Source organism: Ascaphus truei, chromosome 3, assembly GCF_040206685.1.
Source record: "Ascaphus truei isolate aAscTru1 chromosome 3, aAscTru1.hap1, whole genome shotgun sequence".
Taxonomy (NCBI): domain Eukaryota; kingdom Metazoa; phylum Chordata; class Amphibia; order Anura; family Ascaphidae; genus Ascaphus; species Ascaphus truei.
The window spans coordinates 256,936,189-256,957,450 of NC_134485.1; the positions used below are offsets into that span (position 1 = coordinate 256,936,189).

At 39.6% G+C, this 21,262-nt stretch overlaps 1 protein-coding gene across 1 annotated transcript in view; it reads right to left on the bottom strand.

Moving 5' to 3' along the window:
• Positions 1-21,262, bottom strand: part of COL4A2 (collagen type IV alpha 2 chain) — a 237,402-nt gene that overhangs the window by 80,210 nt on the left and 135,930 nt on the right. The window contains exons 9-18 of the mRNA XM_075590709.1: positions 19,194-19,229; positions 19,039-19,101; positions 18,653-18,688; positions 11,962-12,003; positions 11,505-11,591; positions 7,249-7,293; positions 6,806-6,859; positions 5,286-5,330; positions 3,431-3,484; positions 1,410-1,476 (exon numbers count right to left, since the gene is read on the bottom strand). Of these exons, the coding sequence (XP_075446824.1) occupies positions 1,410-1,476; positions 3,431-3,484; positions 5,286-5,330; positions 6,806-6,859; positions 7,249-7,293; positions 11,505-11,591; positions 11,962-12,003; positions 18,653-18,688; positions 19,039-19,101; positions 19,194-19,229 (529 nt within the window). The remainder of the gene's footprint in view (positions 1-1,409; positions 1,477-3,430; positions 3,485-5,285; positions 5,331-6,805; positions 6,860-7,248; positions 7,294-11,504; positions 11,592-11,961; positions 12,004-18,652; positions 18,689-19,038; positions 19,102-19,193; positions 19,230-21,262) is intronic.

Below are 21,262 nucleotides of genomic sequence, written 5' to 3' on the forward strand. Positions count from 1 at the left end.
ATGTATGAATTATGTATTATGTATGAATCTATGTTGTGCCCTCCTGGTCTTGCAAATGTTCTGTGTGCAACTGTGCTATTTTTGTTAATTTTTAATATTCATGCCATCTAGGACATAGTTAAAATGTATTATTATCTCTCTCACAATTTGGATTAATGGCACTTTATACATCTGTTTATGTTTTTAATTTTAAGCTGTAATTGTTATTAATATTCTTTTTTTAAGTTTAATATTAATGTTAGTCCTTATGTAGAATGTTTGTTCTCTATATTTTGTTGTTTTTTATCTTTGCACCAAGGTTTAAGAAGCCCCTTTTTTGTTGTCATGGACATTTTAAATGTTAGTTTAATAAAGTTACAATTGTTCCAGAAGTCAGTGCACCAATCAGAGTGCACTACCTGTTTGCCCATACTCATTGCCTTGTATTTGCAGACATGTGAGGTCTAATAAAGTTTAGTGTATTGATGTTATTCCAAATGGCCAATTGGCATCTAATAGGTGCTGCTTTCTTATTGGTCGCGCTGTCCGTGACATCACGTGATAGCACGATCAGTGCTGTATTATAAATTGGGGCTTTTTGGGTTGTTCTGTACACCTTGATAAAGGGCATTTTTGCCTGAAACGCGTTGGTGGACCCCTGCTGCGGCCTAGGGGGGAACCTTTTGTCCACTTTTTAAGTAATAAATCTATTTGTTTGTTGCTAAAAACCGTGAGCCTCCTTCTGTTACTTTGGGCAGTGCACTGCCTTATTTTTCTACTTAAACTTAGATTAAACTAGTAATTAATACAAATGAATTCTTGACATTCACATACTATACTTACATCTACAGTATGGCATTATTGTGTAATGTTGTCTCAATGTGTTTTATCTATTATTATTTCTTACTTGCACAGATGCAGCGGCTGTTATTCGAACAAATCACAGAGCCGTTTTCGTGTGCGCTGCTGTATTCCATGCGGCATTAGCGCGGCCAATCACCCCAGGCACATGTGTTTATCGCGGTTGCTTTGTTTGAATTTCACGTATTCTGTTTCTTTGTGTGCAATGAAATGAATCAATTGTAATGTGTACAGTACTGTGCTACTGTGTCAATTTCAGGTGTTTAAAAACCAGAACACTACAATGCCATTTTCTGCACTCGCGTCTAAAGGCGGTACGGTTGGAAGAAATCCTGCGCCATGACATGGGTATTCCGAGGTTTACACCGCATGAAGTGTTCGAATAACGGCCGCTGCATCTGTATATTGTCCTTAAACTAGATAAAAAGTCTAACTAAGATATATAAATGGATCTAAATGTATTATCTTAATCGTCTATATTATTTTAAACGAAGTAAGCGTTGATACGTCAATTGCTACTGATACAGATTCACACTTGCAATAATTAAAAAGATGACCTAAGTTGTTACCTTTTCTTGTTGTCGGACGAGCAGCATATGCTAATGGTCCTGGAACTCCTTTCTCCCCTTGGTCTCCCTAAGCAAATACAAGCGAACAGTGCAAATAATGTACTTTATAAATAGTTTAAAACTTAAAACCTACGTACAGTACTTCTCATTCACAATACTTTAAAATACATTGAATGTAGGACACATTTGCAGCGGCTTCCCTTTATGACTCACAGCTTTACAGATATACAGTAACATAGCACCAATGAGTAAAACATTACCTGCTAAACATAACAATATCTAATCCCGCCACCACAACCACATTTCCCTTACCTTATTAGGGGGCCCCTGGAGCATAACCTCATGGTCTTACCTCCGGAAGGTCCCATGGCTCCAGCCAATCAAAAACAAGCATGTTGCATGGCACAGCAGCATTCTCGTTACTGATAAGCTGCCTGGCATGCGACTAGGTGGCTTTATTATTTCCCCTGACAAGGATTAAGGACAGGGACAAACCGCGAATGATTCCTCAAATCAAATTGTTAAATAAGTTTAGAAAAAAAAAAAAGAAGACTAGTGTGCATTGCTACTGTAGAACATTCTAGATGGTTCTTGGATAGAGTCATTCACTGAGATCAGAAGCCTCTGAAAATGTGCAAAACCTATTTATAATTCAATGCAAAATCGTGTAAAACACAATTCAAGCATATATCTGCATTTGCTGCTGTGTGCCTTCTTAGCAACTACTCACAAAACAGCTATATGGTTTGCTTCCAATGGTGAACATGAACCTCCTAGCTTAAGGCGACAATTAATGGACCCATGACAAAATGCTTTATTCAAATGTTCCACCCACGATCATTTATGCCTGCTCTATAACTTAAATGAGGATTCGTACACAACAAAACATCCCCTTTGAGCTGGAACAGAGTGTTCCCTTCCCAAGGAACAATTAACTTGTGCAGCTGGTTTAAAAGAGGAGGTGTATTTCAGCAGTGACTCAGTCATGGAAAGATATAATGGTGGCTGTGTGGGAAGATCTGAGGTGTCTGCATGGAATCTTTTTTATTACTTTTCTTTTGCCATTCATCATTGGCCCTCCCACATACTGTACCGTATCACCTCTTCATGCCATCAACACAGCTGTTGGCAACTCAAGGGCTTTTAAAGGGGTAAATGCTCAAAAGTGCATTAAATCTGGGCTACTAACGTGACGTTACCTAAATAGGTCGTGTTCGTTAGCTTCCCTGAGTTTAACGCAAATCCACAAAGCTAAATATATGCAAAACCAGTGGCCTTTAGTGATCTTATTAGCATAGACTTATGTGATGTTAGCTCTGACTTTCGTTAGTGTCTAATAACATGGCGTTAAGCCTTTCTAGCCCAAAGTTGGCGTTACCCCATCCAGACTCTAAATAGGGGTTTCAATAAAGTTAAAAAAAGACAGGAGAGGAAGAGAACCCTGTAAATAACGATATGCTTGTTAAATCATACTAACGGTGGTCTTAAACTTATACAGACCCTGTAAAATACCTATTTCAGCACCTGGATGTGAGTAACGCTAAGTTTAGCTATGACCTAACTAACGTAATGTTAATTTCTTGCGTTATATATAACTGACCTCTGTGCATAGGCGTTGGTACAGGGAACACCTCTTTTTCATATCATTAGCACCAACGTCCGTTATAGTAACGCAAGGGCACGTTACTGCTGAAAACTGCACTTAATGCTTCGTTACTGAGTGTCTCATTAGGTCATTAATTGACCTCTGAAGATCTACCCCAAAGAGAGTTGATCAAATATTATTCCCTAATAATAATACAATAATGTTCCACTTTATAGCTCTGACATAGTATTCAATGTTGTATGCAGAGTTTTATAGCACAATTTGTCTCTGCCTACACAGTATGTCTTGGGACTATCTGTTGCAAAGCGCTGGACACTACCATTTGCCAGTTCTTGTACCTGGTTATATTATAAAACACAATTGGTCCCCTTGTCCCCTATATCATAGCAAATATTTGGAGAGATAAAAATCTTACCTTCTTTCCTCTCTGCCCAGATGTACCGGGAATGGGGCTAGTTCCGGGTTCCCCCTATATTAGTAGTGATTAAAAATAATAAAATTTATTATTATTATTATTATTATTATTATTATTATTGGAATGTCCCTGTTCCACATTTCTAAAAAAAATCAATCAAATTCAGCATGTAGCAGTCAGTGCACCTCTATCATAATTCACAAGTAGTGCACAAGTCTTCATCCTGCTTCTCTATGTAAATGATGGTGAAGGTGCTCTGCCTGTTACCTGGTGCATTTGATTGATTAATTGAATTGTGGACACACGTTGTATGCATGACAGATATCAGGTGACAATACTAGTCCAGCTTCGGCATCTTTATAATATTGTCCCTTGAATGGTAAACATACAGACGTTTCAGTTAGACTGTTGGAAACATGATCTTTCATTTGTATGGCGCCAACATATTTCATGGTGCAGTACAATATGGGAGGTAGGAGAATAAGATACAAAAATAATACATACTGTATAAGTAAGTTGAAACAATATGAGCAAAAAAGAAAGGAAATCCCTACCCCAAATCTCAAAATGTATATTTCATCTTGGGCATAGATACAGCTTGTACTCGCCCAAAAATAACTCAAGGCTGCTTCCTACTGTTTTATTAGGCAATGTCTGTCCATTAGTTGTACGCTATAACCATTGTTGTTTAATGCAAATATATTTAACTAGAGGTAGAAATAATGGGATTTTTTTTGCAGAAACTCGATTGGTTTTGTAAAAATGATGGGAAACTCTACGTAATAGGATTTTTTTCTTCTAAATTTGGACAAACTTTTTCAAACTCCGAACTGTAAGCACAAGTTTTTAATTTGCGAATCTGCCTATCCTTAATGCTTAATTGAATATATTGTGTTTTTGGGATAGGACTATATCAGATTTGAATGCGGTGCTGAGCAGGGAGGATAAAGACCAATTGTGGACAGAGGAAACAGACTCCAATATGGCTAGAGCCAGCCTTGAATTTGTCCTAACTACTTTCAAGAGTAGTATTAAACAGTTATGGTATAAAAGTGTGTGATACTGTATGTAGTGAAATCTGTGCTTTTAATGCTACCAAGCATGTCAACTAAAGACCTGCTAGTCAGAAGAAAATCACAGCTACAGCTAATAGGGTGAGGTCAATATCAGTAAAAACCTGACAACCCGGCCTAACAAGATAATAGCAGGGGACATAGTCCTTGCTTTGCCTGTTTAGTTCTATAATATACAGAGGCTGATTAAAAAGGTCAAAGCTGTAGAAGAACTTATGTTGTTTGGGAGGTAGAAGATTAGTGCCGGAGAGCCAGAAGACATGAGACTACTTGAATGGAAAACCAGCACATATAGAGTAATGACTCAATATAGGTAATGACTGAAGTGGCTCAGGGAGTGACGACACGGACTCTGTAAGTAATGGCAGTGAGTTTGAAGCAGGTGAGTCCTGTTCAAATCCTGGTGTCAGCTCTTTGTGACCTTAGACAAGTGACAACCATAGAATATAAACTCATCTGTGTATGGACAGTGTCTGTAAAAATCCTATGTACAGTTCTGCGTAATGCATGCTATATTGTAATTGTGAAGCGCTTTGCGTCCCATTGGGAGAAAACTGCTAGATGAAATAAAGTTAGTAATATTTTTTTTAAATTAAGTTATTTATGTATTTTAACCTACTAGTTGCAAAAACCTCCCACAATTCTAGAAAGAGGTGCCCTTCTTAATAAGACAGTAATTCTGTATGCAACAGAATATATGAGTTATTCCATTCTGTACAGACAGTTTTGTCCTGCAATGTACTACTGGGCAACATTACAAAGGTATATTCTTTTTTACTCACGTTTTTTCCTGAAAGTCCAGGAAGACCATTGATGCCAGGCAATCCCTACAATGATTAAGCAGTTGATTAATTCATAATCTTGCAATATCAACACATTCATTGAAAAGCTAAGTGAAAAAGAATATAAATGGAGTAGCAAAATAACGAGATCAATGTAAAAAAAATAAAAAAATATGTATAGAAAACTCAATATGCTGATATGCTGTAGACTTAATATTGATCTGGGGTTTCTAACACACTATCAGAAATGTCTGCAATGTTTCTTCCTGCCTCTCTGATACCCAGACCCTTTACTCCATCTGCCACTGTGACTGGCTGCTTGGTTCCCCGCATTCTCAATGTCCCTGTCATCCATTTATTGCCCTGTCTCTTTATTTTAGATTCCTCTGTCCCTCTACCATTCCCTCTTTTATTATTGTTAGCTCAGTTTTTGCATCTGTGTTAAGGAGGCAATCCAAGTGAGCAAATGTATTATTTGTTTTCAACATAAGATTGAACCAGGGGGACCCCCTGCTCTCAGAGATACAGACCTCCATAGGGGGCGCCGGTAGCCACTCCGGCTCGCTAGCAGGGATCACGTAATAACCGCTTTTCAAAGCTGCCGCATCCTACGGGCCAATAGGAAGCCGTGACATCATCTGGTGCAGCTTCCTATTGGCCCACGTGACGCCGTTGCTTTAAACAGCAGAGCGATACGGGCATCCTCTTCGGAGGTCTGCATCTCTGGAAGGTGGGGGTCCCCAGGAGCTGAGATTAATGGGCTTCAACTCCAGAGATCCCCCGTTTAAATCCTTTGTAAAAAAAAGAAAGGTTGTCCGCTTGGATTTCTCCTTTAACCTCAGTGAAACATTTGTAAATCAGTGTTGCTTGATCTGAGGAAGAAAGTAGAACTCTTGAAAGGTTGTACTAAAATATTTTTTGCACTATTGCCACTGGACTAACACAACGACTTCAATTTAATTACTCACTAAAACATCTTTTTCCTAATCCCTTTATTGGTCTTGGTGGACATGTTCTCTTTGTTTACTATTGGTTTGTTGTACTTGCTAAATACTAAGAAATGTTCTCTGTGACACCTGTATAAAGGTCTTTCAAGATGCTAAATCCTGAATAGAATATGGCCTATTTCTTTTTTATATTACTTAAAGGTGTATTTCCCAATGTTAAGAAGATTACCCTGGGATCATTGCCCAAGTTTATAGCCTGTAAAATATAGTTCATGGCAATAATACATTCCTGTATTTAAATAAACAGTGCTACATTTCAGTGTATATATAGCAGGCATAAGCTTATAGGGGCCCATGTTGAAAAAGCAAAAAGTGACACACTGAGTGAGCATTTGCATGTCATTACCCAGAATCCCTGGCTGCAGTGGAAGCCCTGTATGCTTAGAGATAATGAGGAAAGGCAGGGTTGCAGGCTTGTTTGAGGTATGTGAATGTGCTCACACGGGGTATTTTTATTTGCTGTACAGTGTATCTATAGAAAATATGTACTTTTTTTTTTTATATATAGTTTACCCTTTGTCCTGGAAATCCCATGACACCTTCTTCACCCTTTTCTCCTTTTTGGCTCTAAAAAAATAAATAAAAACTTTATTCACAATTCAGAGAGAATTACTAGCACCAGCACTACACTGTCAGTTTTTTGCTATTATATTTTTACAGATTGTTGGCCACAAAAAAGTGTAACCAGAATGTGATAGGATACATCATTTTCTGTGCAGGAAGATGCAGGTGTATTTTTTCCCAACAGCCCATGGCGTGTGTAATTCCCCACCTAGCTCCCTCCATGCCTCATTTCCTCCATCTCAGCAGTGGAACGGAAGGATATGGGAGCCAGGTATAACATCCTGCACACCATTTGATACAGGCAGGAGCAGTGGATCAGTCCAACCAGGCCTTCTAAATGTCTCTACATGATGGTGCAGATCAAGCCTTTATTGTCTTTTATTTTGACTTACGTGATATCCAGGATCCCCCTTTTCTCCTTGGTCACCCTTTTGACCCTAAAAAGAAAGCATGAAAAGAAAGTACATCTTCATGACAGAGGACCCTTGTTAATGTTATTTCCCTGGAGGAGAAGCTCAGGGATAAGAATACCGCCTTTGAAGCGGATCAACCAATTCAAACCTCAGTGCCAGCTCTCCTTGTTGTGTATTCAAGTCACTGTAGTGTGTGCTTCAAGTACCAGAAAGAGGAGTGCACACTCTTCAGGGCAGGGACTCATTGGGGGCTATTTCATTAGAGCATGGGTGGCCTACTCCAGTCCTTAAGGGCCATCATCCGGTCATGTTGTCAGGATATCCCTACTTCAGCACAGGTGGCTCAGTCAGTATGAATCAGGGATACCCTGAAAAACTGACCTGTTTGTTGCCCTTGAGGACTGGAGTTAGCCACTCCTGACAGAGGCCCTTTTAGGGTTCACACCTACATGCTGAGACTTGCTCCTTTGTTAAATAACATACTGTAAGCACTGCACTTGTCTTTAATTTATGTCTAAACTAATAAATGCCATCATACCTTAAATTGTTGCCACGTACATAAAATAATTCATTGGAGAATAATGAGACAATACCGCCATCTCTGAGATGGCGTCCAAAAAAACAGGCGAGCATTAGGTGCGAACTTTAACTAATTATGTAACAATTTACTTTGTGTTTTTGTAATGCCTGCGGTGGGGCAAAAGTGTACACGCCACAAACACGCCCCTTTCTCAAAATGTAACTACATTGATGTTGCTAGGAGTGTTACCTGACACACACACGCAAACGCAGACTTCAGTATGTTAAAAGCAGCTTTACAATTGTCGATCGGTGGCTGCACAAGGTACTGTAGGATTTTTAGTCCGGGCTTGTGCCCTTTTTTCACGTTGTACAGTAGAAAGCCCCCACTGTGCCTGCAGAATCACATACACAGCACTGCAGGCCATGACAGTGATTTTTCGCTGGTGCACTTTGAGCAGATTGGAACATACACTCAGCAAACCTATTGCACACAGGTGAATATTTAATTGTACCAATGTAACTGCATTAAGACATTATCACAAATGCAGGCAAACAGTGCAGGCAAACTTGCCAAATGCTCCTTTTGGCAAATAAGATGAATCACATATCAAAGCACGCTACATAGGCAAAACGTCTTAAAGCTCACATGCATCCTACACACGGAAAATACACAAAGCACAAGAAGAACTTGGAGAACATGTTACTATTACGGGGTCCTATAGTGGTGTCTTTTTTGTAAATATATTACTTTAATAAAAGTGTTATTCCAGTTTTGAATTAGGATAAAAAACCTTTGGGTAATCGGTGTGTTAAAAAAACATTGATTGATTGATTGATAATCCCAATGACATCTCCCATTAGTACAATTCTGCTTAATCATTTACAGTTTGATGATTGATTACATGTTGTGTATGACACCGCAAAGCCAAGTGTTAAGGTCGTTGTGGGAAGCTGATAGTAGGCATGTTAGGTAGATTTCCAGAGAAAATGGCAAGTTAAATTGCTGATAGTGCTGCAAAAGACACTATGGGGGCTATTTGCTAAAGCCTTCTAGTCTCAAAGATAGGGCACACTCAGTGCAAACCCACAACCCCCACAAAACACCATATGTATCAAAGAAAACAAATCCCATTGAACACAGTGGGATATTTCCTTTGGATGAATCTGGTTCAATTATTTTACTTTAAGTAGGAAGGGGGGTCATTCCTGCTCAACCTTAATATCCATCATTAAATAGTTGTAGTGGCGGTGCAATGGGAAGAAACCGATATATTTCCAAAAAAGGTGTTCGAGAGATGATCACCAAAAAAGATTCCCAGTTAAGTTGCACTCAGCCTATTGTTTATTTTTCCTTATAATTAAACAGTAGGTGTCTTAAGGTTACTTATATTTCAAAAAACCCCAAGGAGATAAGTACATAGGGAAATACTAACATTTAAAATCATTTTATTAAACTCATCTATCAAAAATAAACCCAAATAAACTATACTATATTAAAATGTTTGCTTCTCTTTTTTACACAGTATGTGCTAATTGTTACACCAGTGATAATTATATCTTAGTCGTTTGGTTATCACACAGTCTACAGACGCTAGTATATGCAGAAGTGAAGCACCTTAATCCTAGGTTTATCACTCTCAGTTGTACAGAGTATCAGTCGCACAAAGTATCAATCTATGAAATGGAATACTTTTCTCAATTTTTTTGGAAATACATCAATTATTTTACTCCAATTTTGTCAGTTAGGAAACTTCAGTAAATAACTCCATATGTAGAATAAACGATTACATACTTTTCGTTTAGTCTCCAGCAGCTCTGATTCCCTGTTCTCTGCTGTATTGTGTTGGCGCACCTTTGTTTAAATGGTTCATTTCTGTATTTTATTTTAATTGTGTGTAAACAACCAATAAAATAAAATACACATACACATACATATATATATATATGTGTGTGAATGTGTATGTGTAAGTCTATGATATATATATATATATATATATATATATTTTATTGGTTGTTTACACACAATAAAAATAAAATACAGAAATGAACAATTGTAAAAAAATACTACGTCATCACGCAGCGCGTGATCGGGCCGGATCACCCGTGGAGCATAATTGTGGCTGTATTCTATTGAAAGCTTTACTGAGGCTCCAGACAGGCATCTTGTGGTCATCCAGGTGTTCCCAGCCCTCCAGCGGACCGTGGTGGTTCCTGTATCCACAAAGTGAGATTCCAACAGCGGAGGTTCCGTGGAGACATCTGATTGGTGGTGATATTTGATTCACAACTGCCTATTTTTTATATTACCCTTGTGAGTGGATTTCCATCCCCCTCCCCTTGATTCTTCCCATTAAATTTACTCTATTATGCTATGAGGTGTGCGCTCTCTCTTCTTGTCTCCATATATATGGGTACATATACATATATACATATACATATACATATACATATACATATACATATACATATACATATATATATATATATATATATACATATATATATATATATATATATATATATATATATATATATATATATATATATATATATATATATATAATAATACTGAGTTAAGTTATGGTGAGTAAAAAAACCCTCCACTGGCTGTGCTCAAAGCTGTGACCATGCAGCAAGCTTAAGCCTATAGGGAACCATGTTAAAAATGGTTATTGAGGCAAAAAGTGACACTGTGTGCTCATTTGCATGTCATTTCCCAGAATCCCTTGCTGCAGAGGAAGTGCTGTATGCTGGGTGATAATGGGGAAAGGCGGGGTTGCAGACCTGCCTAAGACATGCAGATGAGCATACAGCTATATTTGCATATTTGCTTTCCTGTGGAGGGTTTTTGTCACTTTTTTTACTCACCATAACTTAACTCAGTATTATGGTATAGCCTATCCCATAGCCTCTCTTGCATTCCCAGTTAAAATCAACCCCACACTGATGAGACCCATTAAGGTCGAAACAGCTGTCTGTGGGTGGTTTTCTGGGTATGCACCTTAACCCTGGCTGTGCTCAAAGCTGTGACCATGCAGCAAGCTTAAGCCTATAGGGAACCATGTTAAAAATGGTTATTGAGGCAAAAAGTGACACTGTGTGCTCATTTGCATGTCATTTCCCAGAATCCCTTGCTGCAGAGGAAGTGCTGTATGCTGGGTGATAATGGGGAAAGGCGGGGTTGCAGACCTGCCTAAGACATGCAGATGAGCATACAGCTATATTTGCATATATATATATATATATATATATATATATATATATATATATATATATATATATACGGCAAGAAAAAATAAATAGCACCAAACAGCAGCGTCCCCCTAGTCAGAAAAGATTCCCAGCCTGAAAGGACTTTCAGATTGTGTAGGAAGGTGTGAGAAAGACAAACTTCAGGAATAACTGCATTAGGTTTCTTGGTACAGTATATGGCAAAACAAGCACGAAAGTTTGATAGAATAAGTGTTTTGTCTCTGCAGTCATTGGTGATCCAGTTTTTACACCAATGTTGCCTGTACATTGTATACACATGGGATTCTCTTAGCATTCTATGACTTATGTGTGTCGACTGTACATGTTTAGCAGAACACAACTGCTAGAATTAGCTTAATCAGACACTACATTTAAATGACCAGATGCATATAGAATACATGAAATGAATGCTGGTACCAAATGTTAGGTTGGTGTTGGTGATATTGATCCTAGGTGTTTACCTGGTAATGTTCGGGGAAGAATACATCAGTCGGATGTTTCGCTGCCTCCACAGGAAGACCTTGAGGCCCCTCTGCACCCATGTTACCCTGGGGAAATATACAATATCACACATCACATATCACATATATATTACTCAGAGAATTCAAACTATTATGACATTGATTCAATTGTAATGTGTAATGTATTATACAAAACTCTATTATTTTGTGTACGCTCATTCACTATGGAAAATTATATGATATGAACACCCAACATCTGAAAAACACACAATTACAAAACAGTTTTATATATAATCTCTATATTTACCCAAATATTAAAACACTAATAAGTCATACAATGTCAAAATACAATGTGTCAATTTATTAAAGAAGGAACACAGCAAAAGTCGGATTACCATCAAATAATCATACGGCACAAAAATGTGTGTGGAAAATAAATTCCCAACCGTTTCTTTACCTGTTCTCCTTTTTCTCCAAAAAACCCAAGTCCTTTGTTACCCTACACAAATGACATAAAATTGTGAGTACACACTGCAGGATTTGGGTTTACAATAAAACATATTTCTTGTGGAAGAGCAACAGAGAACAGCTGTATTTCATTGTACATGTATGATATATTGGGAATTTATAAAATGGTGCAGATCCCACATTCTGCTAGATACTGCGTGGGAGCATAACAGGGCAAACTTCCTACCGGAGGTCCCCGCACCTAGGCCCGTAGGGTGTTCCCTAGTTACCCCAGTTGGATGTGTGTGTTTTATGTGTTGGACCGTTGTGGATACCATTTTCCGATAAATGCATTTTTATTAACTCTGTAGTTCTGTCTGGCGAATTGATCCCTGGTTTATTTGTCCTGGTCTCCTGTGACAAATGGTATCTCTGGCTTGACCACTATATTCTCTGTTGTTTTCTAATCTCTGCCGGCGAGGAAAGACACATAGTGAACTAACAAGTAGTGGTGGGAGAAAAAGTAATGCCTATAGGGTGGGTGTCATTGTATTATGAGATGACCAGGTTACACCAAAAAGTGATATTGGACAGCGGTTTCACACAGCATACAAGTGATTATTAAATTGTAAATAAATCATAAATCAAGTGATTCGTGAATAAGTGAACTAATATAGAATATAAAATATACATATTTGGGTGGATATTGCTCAAAAACCTCTGGTGAGGATTTGTTTCCAAAAGTATTCCTATTCAATCACCACTCCACAAAAATCCAGGAGGAGCAGGATCACCCAAAAAAGAAAAGAAAATATAGTGTGCACTGTTATGACAAAGGGGGTGTATGAATGGAGTCTTGGCTCATATGTTAGCCCACTTACAAGAAGTAGGTGAATATATAGCCTTCTCCAACAGTGGCTTCTCAGCTTCTTCTTGTGAGGATGAGTGTAAATAGTTCCTCAGGGTAAAAGAGATAAAAGAGACATAGTGCAGAGCGACGGCCAAGGCAGGTAGCGACCCCGGCCCCATTGAGAGGTGGTTCTTGTCCCTGCGTGCGCAGCAGCAGGCAGCGGGGACCTAGCCTAAGGACTCCTGAGGAGTTTTCAGGGAGTTTTTAAATGTCGGAACTTTAGCCCATTCTGAAAAGGTTCCATACTCCATGCTGTCTATATTTCAATCAGTGCAAATGCAAATATTTTCACCCAGACCAATTTACATAATTTTGTACACTGACCTCATGTGGCAACATAACAAAAGCCTTTGTAAAACCTACGTAGACCACATCAAATGCATTACCTTGATCTAAATTTCTACTTACCTTCTAAAATAAACTAATATGGTTAGCTTGGCACGACATATCCATCAAAAATCCATACTGACTATTACTAATAATGTTGCTATCCCAAAATAATTTCCTGGATATTATCCCTTAATGAACCTTCATGTAGCTTCCCCACGATTGATGTCAAGCTTACAGGTTTGTAACTCCCTGGTTGTGATCGAGCTCTCTTCTTAAATAAAGACACACTGCCTGCTTTATTTCCATCTTGAGGTACTCAGCCTGTGGAAATGCATATAGAATATAATGGTCTGGCTAGGACTGAACTGATCTGCTTAAGAACTGTTGATGATCAGTTATTTTCATTGTATGCAGTAGAACTCTCCTGATATCTGCTATCACTTGCGACCCCATTTAAAAGGATTGTTGTTTCCTCTCATAGAAATAATACGACGAAAGTCGTTTTAATGATCATTGTTTGAAATAATATTTTTTTCATAATACAAATTATTTGGCATTCTTTGGTTTCCGATTGTGCAACCTTTGTAAGCTCTTTCTTTGCTATATGGCTGCAGTTGAAGTAAATAATAGTAGCTACAGTATGTCTCTCCAGAGTAACTATCACACAGCTGCTGGACAGATGGTTTTCACGTGACTATAATATGTACACAACATGCAACATCTATTTTCTGTCTGTTCAGATTTTGAACCCAATAACAGGCTCATACTTGCTGGATAGACACATGTTTAAAAATGTCTGAAGCATACAGAGTTTTGTGATTAAAGAAGGATGAGGGGAAAGACATTTTAGAAATATATTTAAAAATGATTTTTTCCAGCATGTTGCAGTCACTTTTTTTTTAAGTATGTCGCTATTGCCTAGAGAGAAAATAAAAGTTAATCTTTTTTTTTTTTTGTTTCTCCTTAGAAATTGCATGACATATCTTCAGACAACCAAACAATTAGTTCAAATTAAAGAGAAAGAATGCCTGGTTACAACTAGACATCTTGGGAGTACAACAACATGAAAATAAAGGAAATAATAATTGTAGTAATCAAGGATAGGCTTGTTGAAACAAAAAGGTAAAGTGACTGCTCATTGTGGGATGCCTCAGATTTGAATATGGTCCAGCCTGACAGCTGATTCCAGGGTGGGGATGTTAGAGGGTGTTACATAGTCTGGAGATTGTTTTAGCAGCATATGTTGTCCCAATGGGATTGGAGCAGGGGATGAGGGGGGAGTTTAATGATAGAGGTATGCCAGATAGACTTCTTTGAAAAAGTGCGTTTTCAGGGAGTTTTTAAATGTCTAAAAGCTGGGAGAGAGCAAGATGATTTATGGTAGGGAATTCCAGATAAAGATGCCGCACGGGATATGTCTTGTACCCGGGAGAGAGCAGAGGTAAGGTAGATGTAATGGGCAGATCCTAAGGGGGGATTTATGGATATATTTGGGGCTGAGGGCTAAGATGTAAGGGGGCAGCATTGTTGAGAGCTTTGTATGTAAGAACTAGGTGTTTAAAATTTGATTCTAGAGGATATGGGAAGCCAGTGTAGGAATTTGCAAGTGGAGCAACAGAAGTGTGGCGGTGTGTGAGGTAAATGAGCCTGGAAGCTGTGTTTTGGATGACTTGGGATAGGCAGACAAGGGGAATGTCAACTAGGAGATGGTTGCAGTAGTCAATGCGGTACAAGATGAGTGAGTAAATTTGGACTTTAGTTGCACCATGTGAGAAAAGGGCATATCATAGCAATATTTTGGAGGTGGAGTCAGCAGGACTTCATGACCGACTAAATATGATGAATGTTGGAGAGATCAGAGTCAAAGATGACCCCTTGATGGGCTTGAGGTGTTGATGAGATTGTTGTGTTATTGACAGTGAGGGAGAGTTTGGGGTATGGGTGGCAGTGGAAATGGGAGAGAGTATTGCTTCTGTTTTGGACATGTTAAGCTTCAGGCAATGGTGGGACATCCAGGAGGAGATTGCAGATAGACAGCTGGTGACACAGGTCAGGAGAGAGGGAAAGAAGTCAGGGGAGAAAAGTATTTTTGGGGCGGTGGGCAGGGGTAAGAGATCTCATCAGCATAGAGACTGAAAGTCAAAAGATTGTATTAGTTCACCAAGAGAGGAGGTGTAGAGTGAGGGCCAAGGAGAGAGCCTTTTGAGACTCTCAGAGAGGGTGAAGGGTAGGAGACATCAGAGAAGATACCATTGAAGGTTCTGTTGGATAGGTATGACTGACATGAACCAGAAGAAGGCTGTGTCACAGACCAATGGAGTGGAGAGTGTTCAGGAGAAGGTGATCAACAGTATTGTAGGCAGAAGAGAGATCCAGGAGATTTAATAAGGAGAAGTGACCCTTAGACTTAGCTGTGAGCAGGTGATTGGCCACTTTTGTTAGTGCTGTCTCAGTGGAGTGTAGAGGACAGAAACCAGATTGCAAAGATTCAAGCAGGGAGTTAGAAGAGAGAAAGTGAAAAAGGCGGTTATATACAAGTCGCTCAAGTAGATTGGAGGCAAAGGGGAGGAGAGAGATAGGGTGGTAGTAAGAGAGGGAAGCTGGGTCAAGAGAGGGTTCCTTTAGAATGGGCATGGTGAGTGCATGTTTAATAGAAGAAAAAAATGTGCCGAAGGTGAGAGAAAGGTTAAAAAGATAAGTTAGGGTGTGCCAGAGAGGGACTAGAGGACATGTTAGGGAATAGGATCAAGGGGGAAGATTTTAGTGAGAGATGATGAGGAGTGCGGAGCCCTCATCCTCAGTCACAGGGGAAAATGAGCTGAAGGTGAATTTAGATGTGTGAGGGGAGGTAGGTGTTGCGTGTGGAGTTTGAAATGAAAAAATTTCATGTCTGATTGACTTCATTTTATCTGTGAAGTAGGTGGTGAGGTCTTGGGATATGTGTTGGGCGAAGAAGGGAGTTAATGGTGGCGAATAGGCATTGGAGGGAAATTTTCCACCCCCAAATTTCATTGGCCTAGACCAAGGCCTAATGGGAAATCCACCACTGCGTAATAGGCAGTGCCAGGGTGTGTTAAAAGAGGTTGCACCCCTTCTCATAGTCTTTTATCCTTAGTATGGATCTTTGTATGCACTATCATACACATTTTACAATAGGTACTGTAGGAAAAGCCAAAGATTGTAATGAAATAAACTGCTACCAATATCTTTATTATCTTTCCTATGTATTCATGCGACAATAGTTAACGTCCACATAAGCTGCAGAAGATCATAAACTGAAACTTTTGCAGTTTTTTGATGCGCCTTTGTAGCTCTGCAGAAAGACTGTAAGCATCATTTGTGCTGCCTGAACGTTTTATAGCATTCATTACTGAACAAGATACAGTATTCTGATTGTGTGGCAATTTGATACTTGGATAGATCTAAGTGGCAAAAGCCAGCAGTGAAAGTAGTTAGTTCACCAGAAAACAGCTACCACTGCTTAGTGAGTGATTTTCACACTTGGATATTGTATTACCCAAACCTTAGCTCAAGACTGGTAATAAACTTTAGTGAATTCTGTTATTTACAGAACACCTCCTTTACATGTTTATCGCCAATGAGTTAACTTGGAGTTACAGTAGGTATATATTTACTTTTGCTTGCGTATCTCCGCCATGCAGATACTGTATATTGAGTGTTCTGGGTTAAAAAAATATCTATTTTCTCTTTGATGTCTCTTTGTCAAGAGGCTGAAATGAATAACTGCTTCGAGTTCAAGAAACCGTATACGTTGACGAAAAAAAGCTGAAGTAAATCGCTTAAAGGTGCAATCTCGCTAAAAGTGAACTTTGGGCTACTACACGAAAGTTTTTTTTTTTTTTTTAAATATCTCAAAATCTTCTCACTTACAATCATTTTTTTGTTTCAAGGAATGTCACTGTAACAAGGAAACTCAATCGTTGCTATTTCCTTTCTCACAATCTTCAGCGTTTATTGGCTCTCCCTCCCAAGAGAGGACAGAAATATCAGCAGACGGAATATAAAGCTTCATCTGATTCTATTCTCTTATGTTGTTCAATGCCAAGCAACAGAGGTTTTCAGAGGGCCATTCATTTATTTAGAAAGGTCAGAGAAATGTATGAAGGGGCCTGCAAGAAACTGTACAGGCGTCCTGTAGACTGAGGGGAATTCCACTTTAAGGCTACGCTTATAGTGCCGGCGACGCGACGGTCAGGCGACGGTCGCTGGAAAATCAAATAGAGATGACTTCCAGCTATCGTGACCAATCCGTCGCTTTGTCGCGTCGCGCTTACTATAAGCGCACACGACGGCGGCAATGCATTTGTTTTGCCGTGACGTCCTGTCGCTGTCGCCAGCACTATAAGCGCAGCCTAACATGCCCCATACTTGATGCAAGGTTTGTTAGGATCTACTTGTTAAAATGGTGTATATAATATGCATTAGGGTGGAGTTAGGTTGGTTTGGCTACAGACTAAATGTTCTGTCCCCTGTATGTGTTTCTAGGTCCCCGCTGCCTGCTGCAGTGCGCTATGGCGTGCGCTGCAGGGACCAGAACCGCCCCTCAATGGGGCCGGGCCCGCTACCTACCTTGGCTGCCGCACGGCCAGATATTTCTGAAGACAGTAAAACTGTTTTCAGAACTGGCAACGGAGTGCTGGGCACGCCCCCGGTGGTTCAGCCAATGAGGACAAACCTGCCGTGTGACATCATGGCAGTGCCCCCACCTCGCCCCCCCATCTTTCCCCCTGTAGCTCTGCACAGACGGGGAACAGCTGCACGTGCCGCCAGCCTGGGAAGCGTGTGTGTAGCGCCGACACCGGGTCGTAGCCTTAGCAACCCCTTAATCTGGCTCCTCAGATATGGTATAATCCTGGAACCCTAGCACTTGGTCTGGCCCTGCCCTATTTCCTGCTTGTCAGGCTGTAGCAGACTTCCTTTCCAAGTATGCAGCCATTGTTAGGGGCCTTTCCCTTACTGCTCTCCCTGTGATAGCTTTGTTTTTTCACCTGCCCCTAATTTATGCATTCCCTAAGTTCCCTTTCATTTTCTGTTTGCACTCACTAATAACGTTTATCAGAAACCCAAGAAGGACTCTATTTTCTGGAGAAGGAGATGAGTTTAGCTGCCTGTTTTTTATCACTAAGCCAGAATGAGCCTGGAACAGAACACAACATACAGTACACAGGGTCAGATTTACTAAGTAGTCATCTGCCACAAGTCACCTTCTGGCGCTGGAAGACAATTTACAGACCATTTAAGATTGCTTAGTAAATATGGGCCTTGGTGTAATAGCCTCCTTTTTCTCTACATTACCTACTGCTCACTAATATATACTGTACTTACTTATACAATATATTATATATACATTTTTTATTACTGTCATCATCAATGCTGTCCAAAGTTGAACTGTTTAAAAAAAAAAATGCATAGAAGATGTATTTGTAAAGCAAATACTTACTGGTTCTCCTGGTGGCCCAGAACCTCCAACCTCCCCCTGCACGAAACAATGTTAGAAGATGAGCTGTAGAGTGCAGTAGCCCAGTTACCTTTCCCCAGTCACATACACTGAGTCTTCTGCAGGATATGTACTGTAAGCTGTTGGGGCAGGGAATCATTTTCCTAATGTCTACTTTTCTATATAAAGCACGTGTCCCTATTATGTCACATGCGTTACTGCTGTAAAGCGCTACAGTACATGGATGGCGCTATATAACTAAAGATACACATATTATCTGCTACCAAATTCATGTCAACAAGACTGCACACTTTTGCAAACTGTGAAAGTGACAGCTATCTGTTCTATACTACATATGTCAGTGGTGCGAGAAAAAGAAATGTACTTACAGGTTCCCCAGGAAAACCGATTGGACCAATAAAACCCACAATACCAGGAGCACCCTTGGGACCCTGCAAATGCCAAAGTAGAACAATGAGGCCTTGCACATGGTATAAATTATTACACAAATAATAAAAGTACATAAAAAAATATATATACTGACCGGAAAACCATTAAATCCTGGTTCACCCGGGTCACCCTAGGAAAATCACATAAACAATGTCAAAAACACTCCTTCTACTTTTAGGAAACCTAAGTAGGTAAAACTCATTAAAAAGTGTATAAAGAGGGAACAAAAAGATTAAATTCAGTAAGATTTATCTTATATTACGCAATGGATTTATTTTAAAAACACATATACCCCTGTAGGATTTTGAATGTAATGTTCCTTTATGACTATAGTGGCACATCATAGTGTCATCATAAGTGCAGAAGACAGGAGAAGATTTGAAAGCTCTGCACACTCACATTTAATTTACAAACTAACCCTTATGTTAAACTGGCGACAGTGAGCTTTAATTTTCCTTTGTGCCTTACAAATTAAGTGTTGCATACACTTTGGAAAGATAGAAATTCAGTTAACCTTTTATTAATTACATTTCTATATTAATGTGGTACCAGAATAAAGTGTATATTTCAGCAGTTACTGTAAGTTAAATACATCAATAACATTTGATTAAATCTGCAAAGCAACTTAAAAGCATTTGTTCAAGTCTAAATTGACTAATATGTCCTAGATTTCCTACAGATTGTTTATTGGCTTAAAAAAAAAGAAAGAAACATCGGTCTTGTCAGTGACAGCACATCCCCAATTTTACATCTGTACATTAAAACAAAATATTCCCAAGGTTGCTAATAAATTATACATTCGTTCCACTCCCAAGTGCTGAAACTTCCCAGAAGGGCTGTAGGAAGAATGACGTTGTTTATTACTAGCAAATTACTCAAAGTGGTTCTATAGCATCAACCAAAGAAACATACAGTTTCATTGGCATGACCAGATAAATACATACATTAAGCATGAATGCTTTCATTAAGGAGATATTGTGACAGTAGGGATTATATTTGGCTGCTCTTAAATTAAGGTTAAGACCGCCATTACCCCTGCCTATCAATAATATGATGTATTTATTTAGGCATGTACAGTTTATTGTACCAATCCTATATCTGTATACTGTGCCACATTGGGCTGATATTATATTCTATGGCCTGTTCCAGCCCTTCAGGAACCAGGGGTTAACTGTATGTGGAATGTTTTTAATGTACGGCCCTTTGTGGGAGAATGGGTATACAAGTATCTAGCCTCAACACAAAGGAGATTCTGGGCAAGGTAAGGTGAGTGTCTTGGGACATTGTCCAGTGAGGCAGGGCTGTGGACTCAGGTGTGGGGAAAGTGGCTCCCCGCAGGGGGACCATTAATCATCTCAGACTGAGTCGCCTATTACTTCTGGGATATTGGGAGGACAAAGGGAACCGTTGCCGGGACTGTGCTCTATAGGCACGATTCCCATTGGTCCATTCAAATGCCCCACTAAAGTTAAGCCCACCTCTGTGGGCTGTCCTGGAAGTCTGGACAATCCCGGAGTCCCCTCACTCCAGATTGGCCCAATGCAGGCGAGCCCTCTCTCGCTGATTGGACCCATGAAGACAATCCGCTCTGGGATTGGTTGGACCCCCGTCCTCCATGTTGGTGGATGGAGACTGAGGGATATATCAATAGGAATTGTTGTTGAATACTCAGAGAGCTTAAGTGCACCCTTTAAATATCCGAAGCCGTTCGAGGATGTTCCGTAGACTTGCGGAGGAGTTTGGAGGGAAGTGACAGAAGGGAATTTTAAACTGCTGACTAACGGAGAACAAGGCAGTACTGCCCCTACCATTGAAGACAGCGGAGCAAGTTGGGAACACGTATCGGGGTAAACTTCAGGATGGAAGTCCCCGCACCTAGGGCTCTAGGTTATTCACCCAGTTACCCTAGTTGGGCGAGTTTGTGTGGGTCTTATGTACTGGGGTTTGTGGAAGATTGTTTCAAATAAATTCACTTTGTTGAACTGTGCAGTTCTGTCTAGTGAATTGATCCCTCGTGTAATTGTCCTGGTCTCCCGTGACAGACATCCCAAAGCCCAAATTGGTATTCTGTATAAAAAAATATTCTTACTTTCTGGTATACAGATCTAGTGCCCAAAGATAGAAACAAAATTCCAATTTGAGCTACAGGGATTTCCACAATGG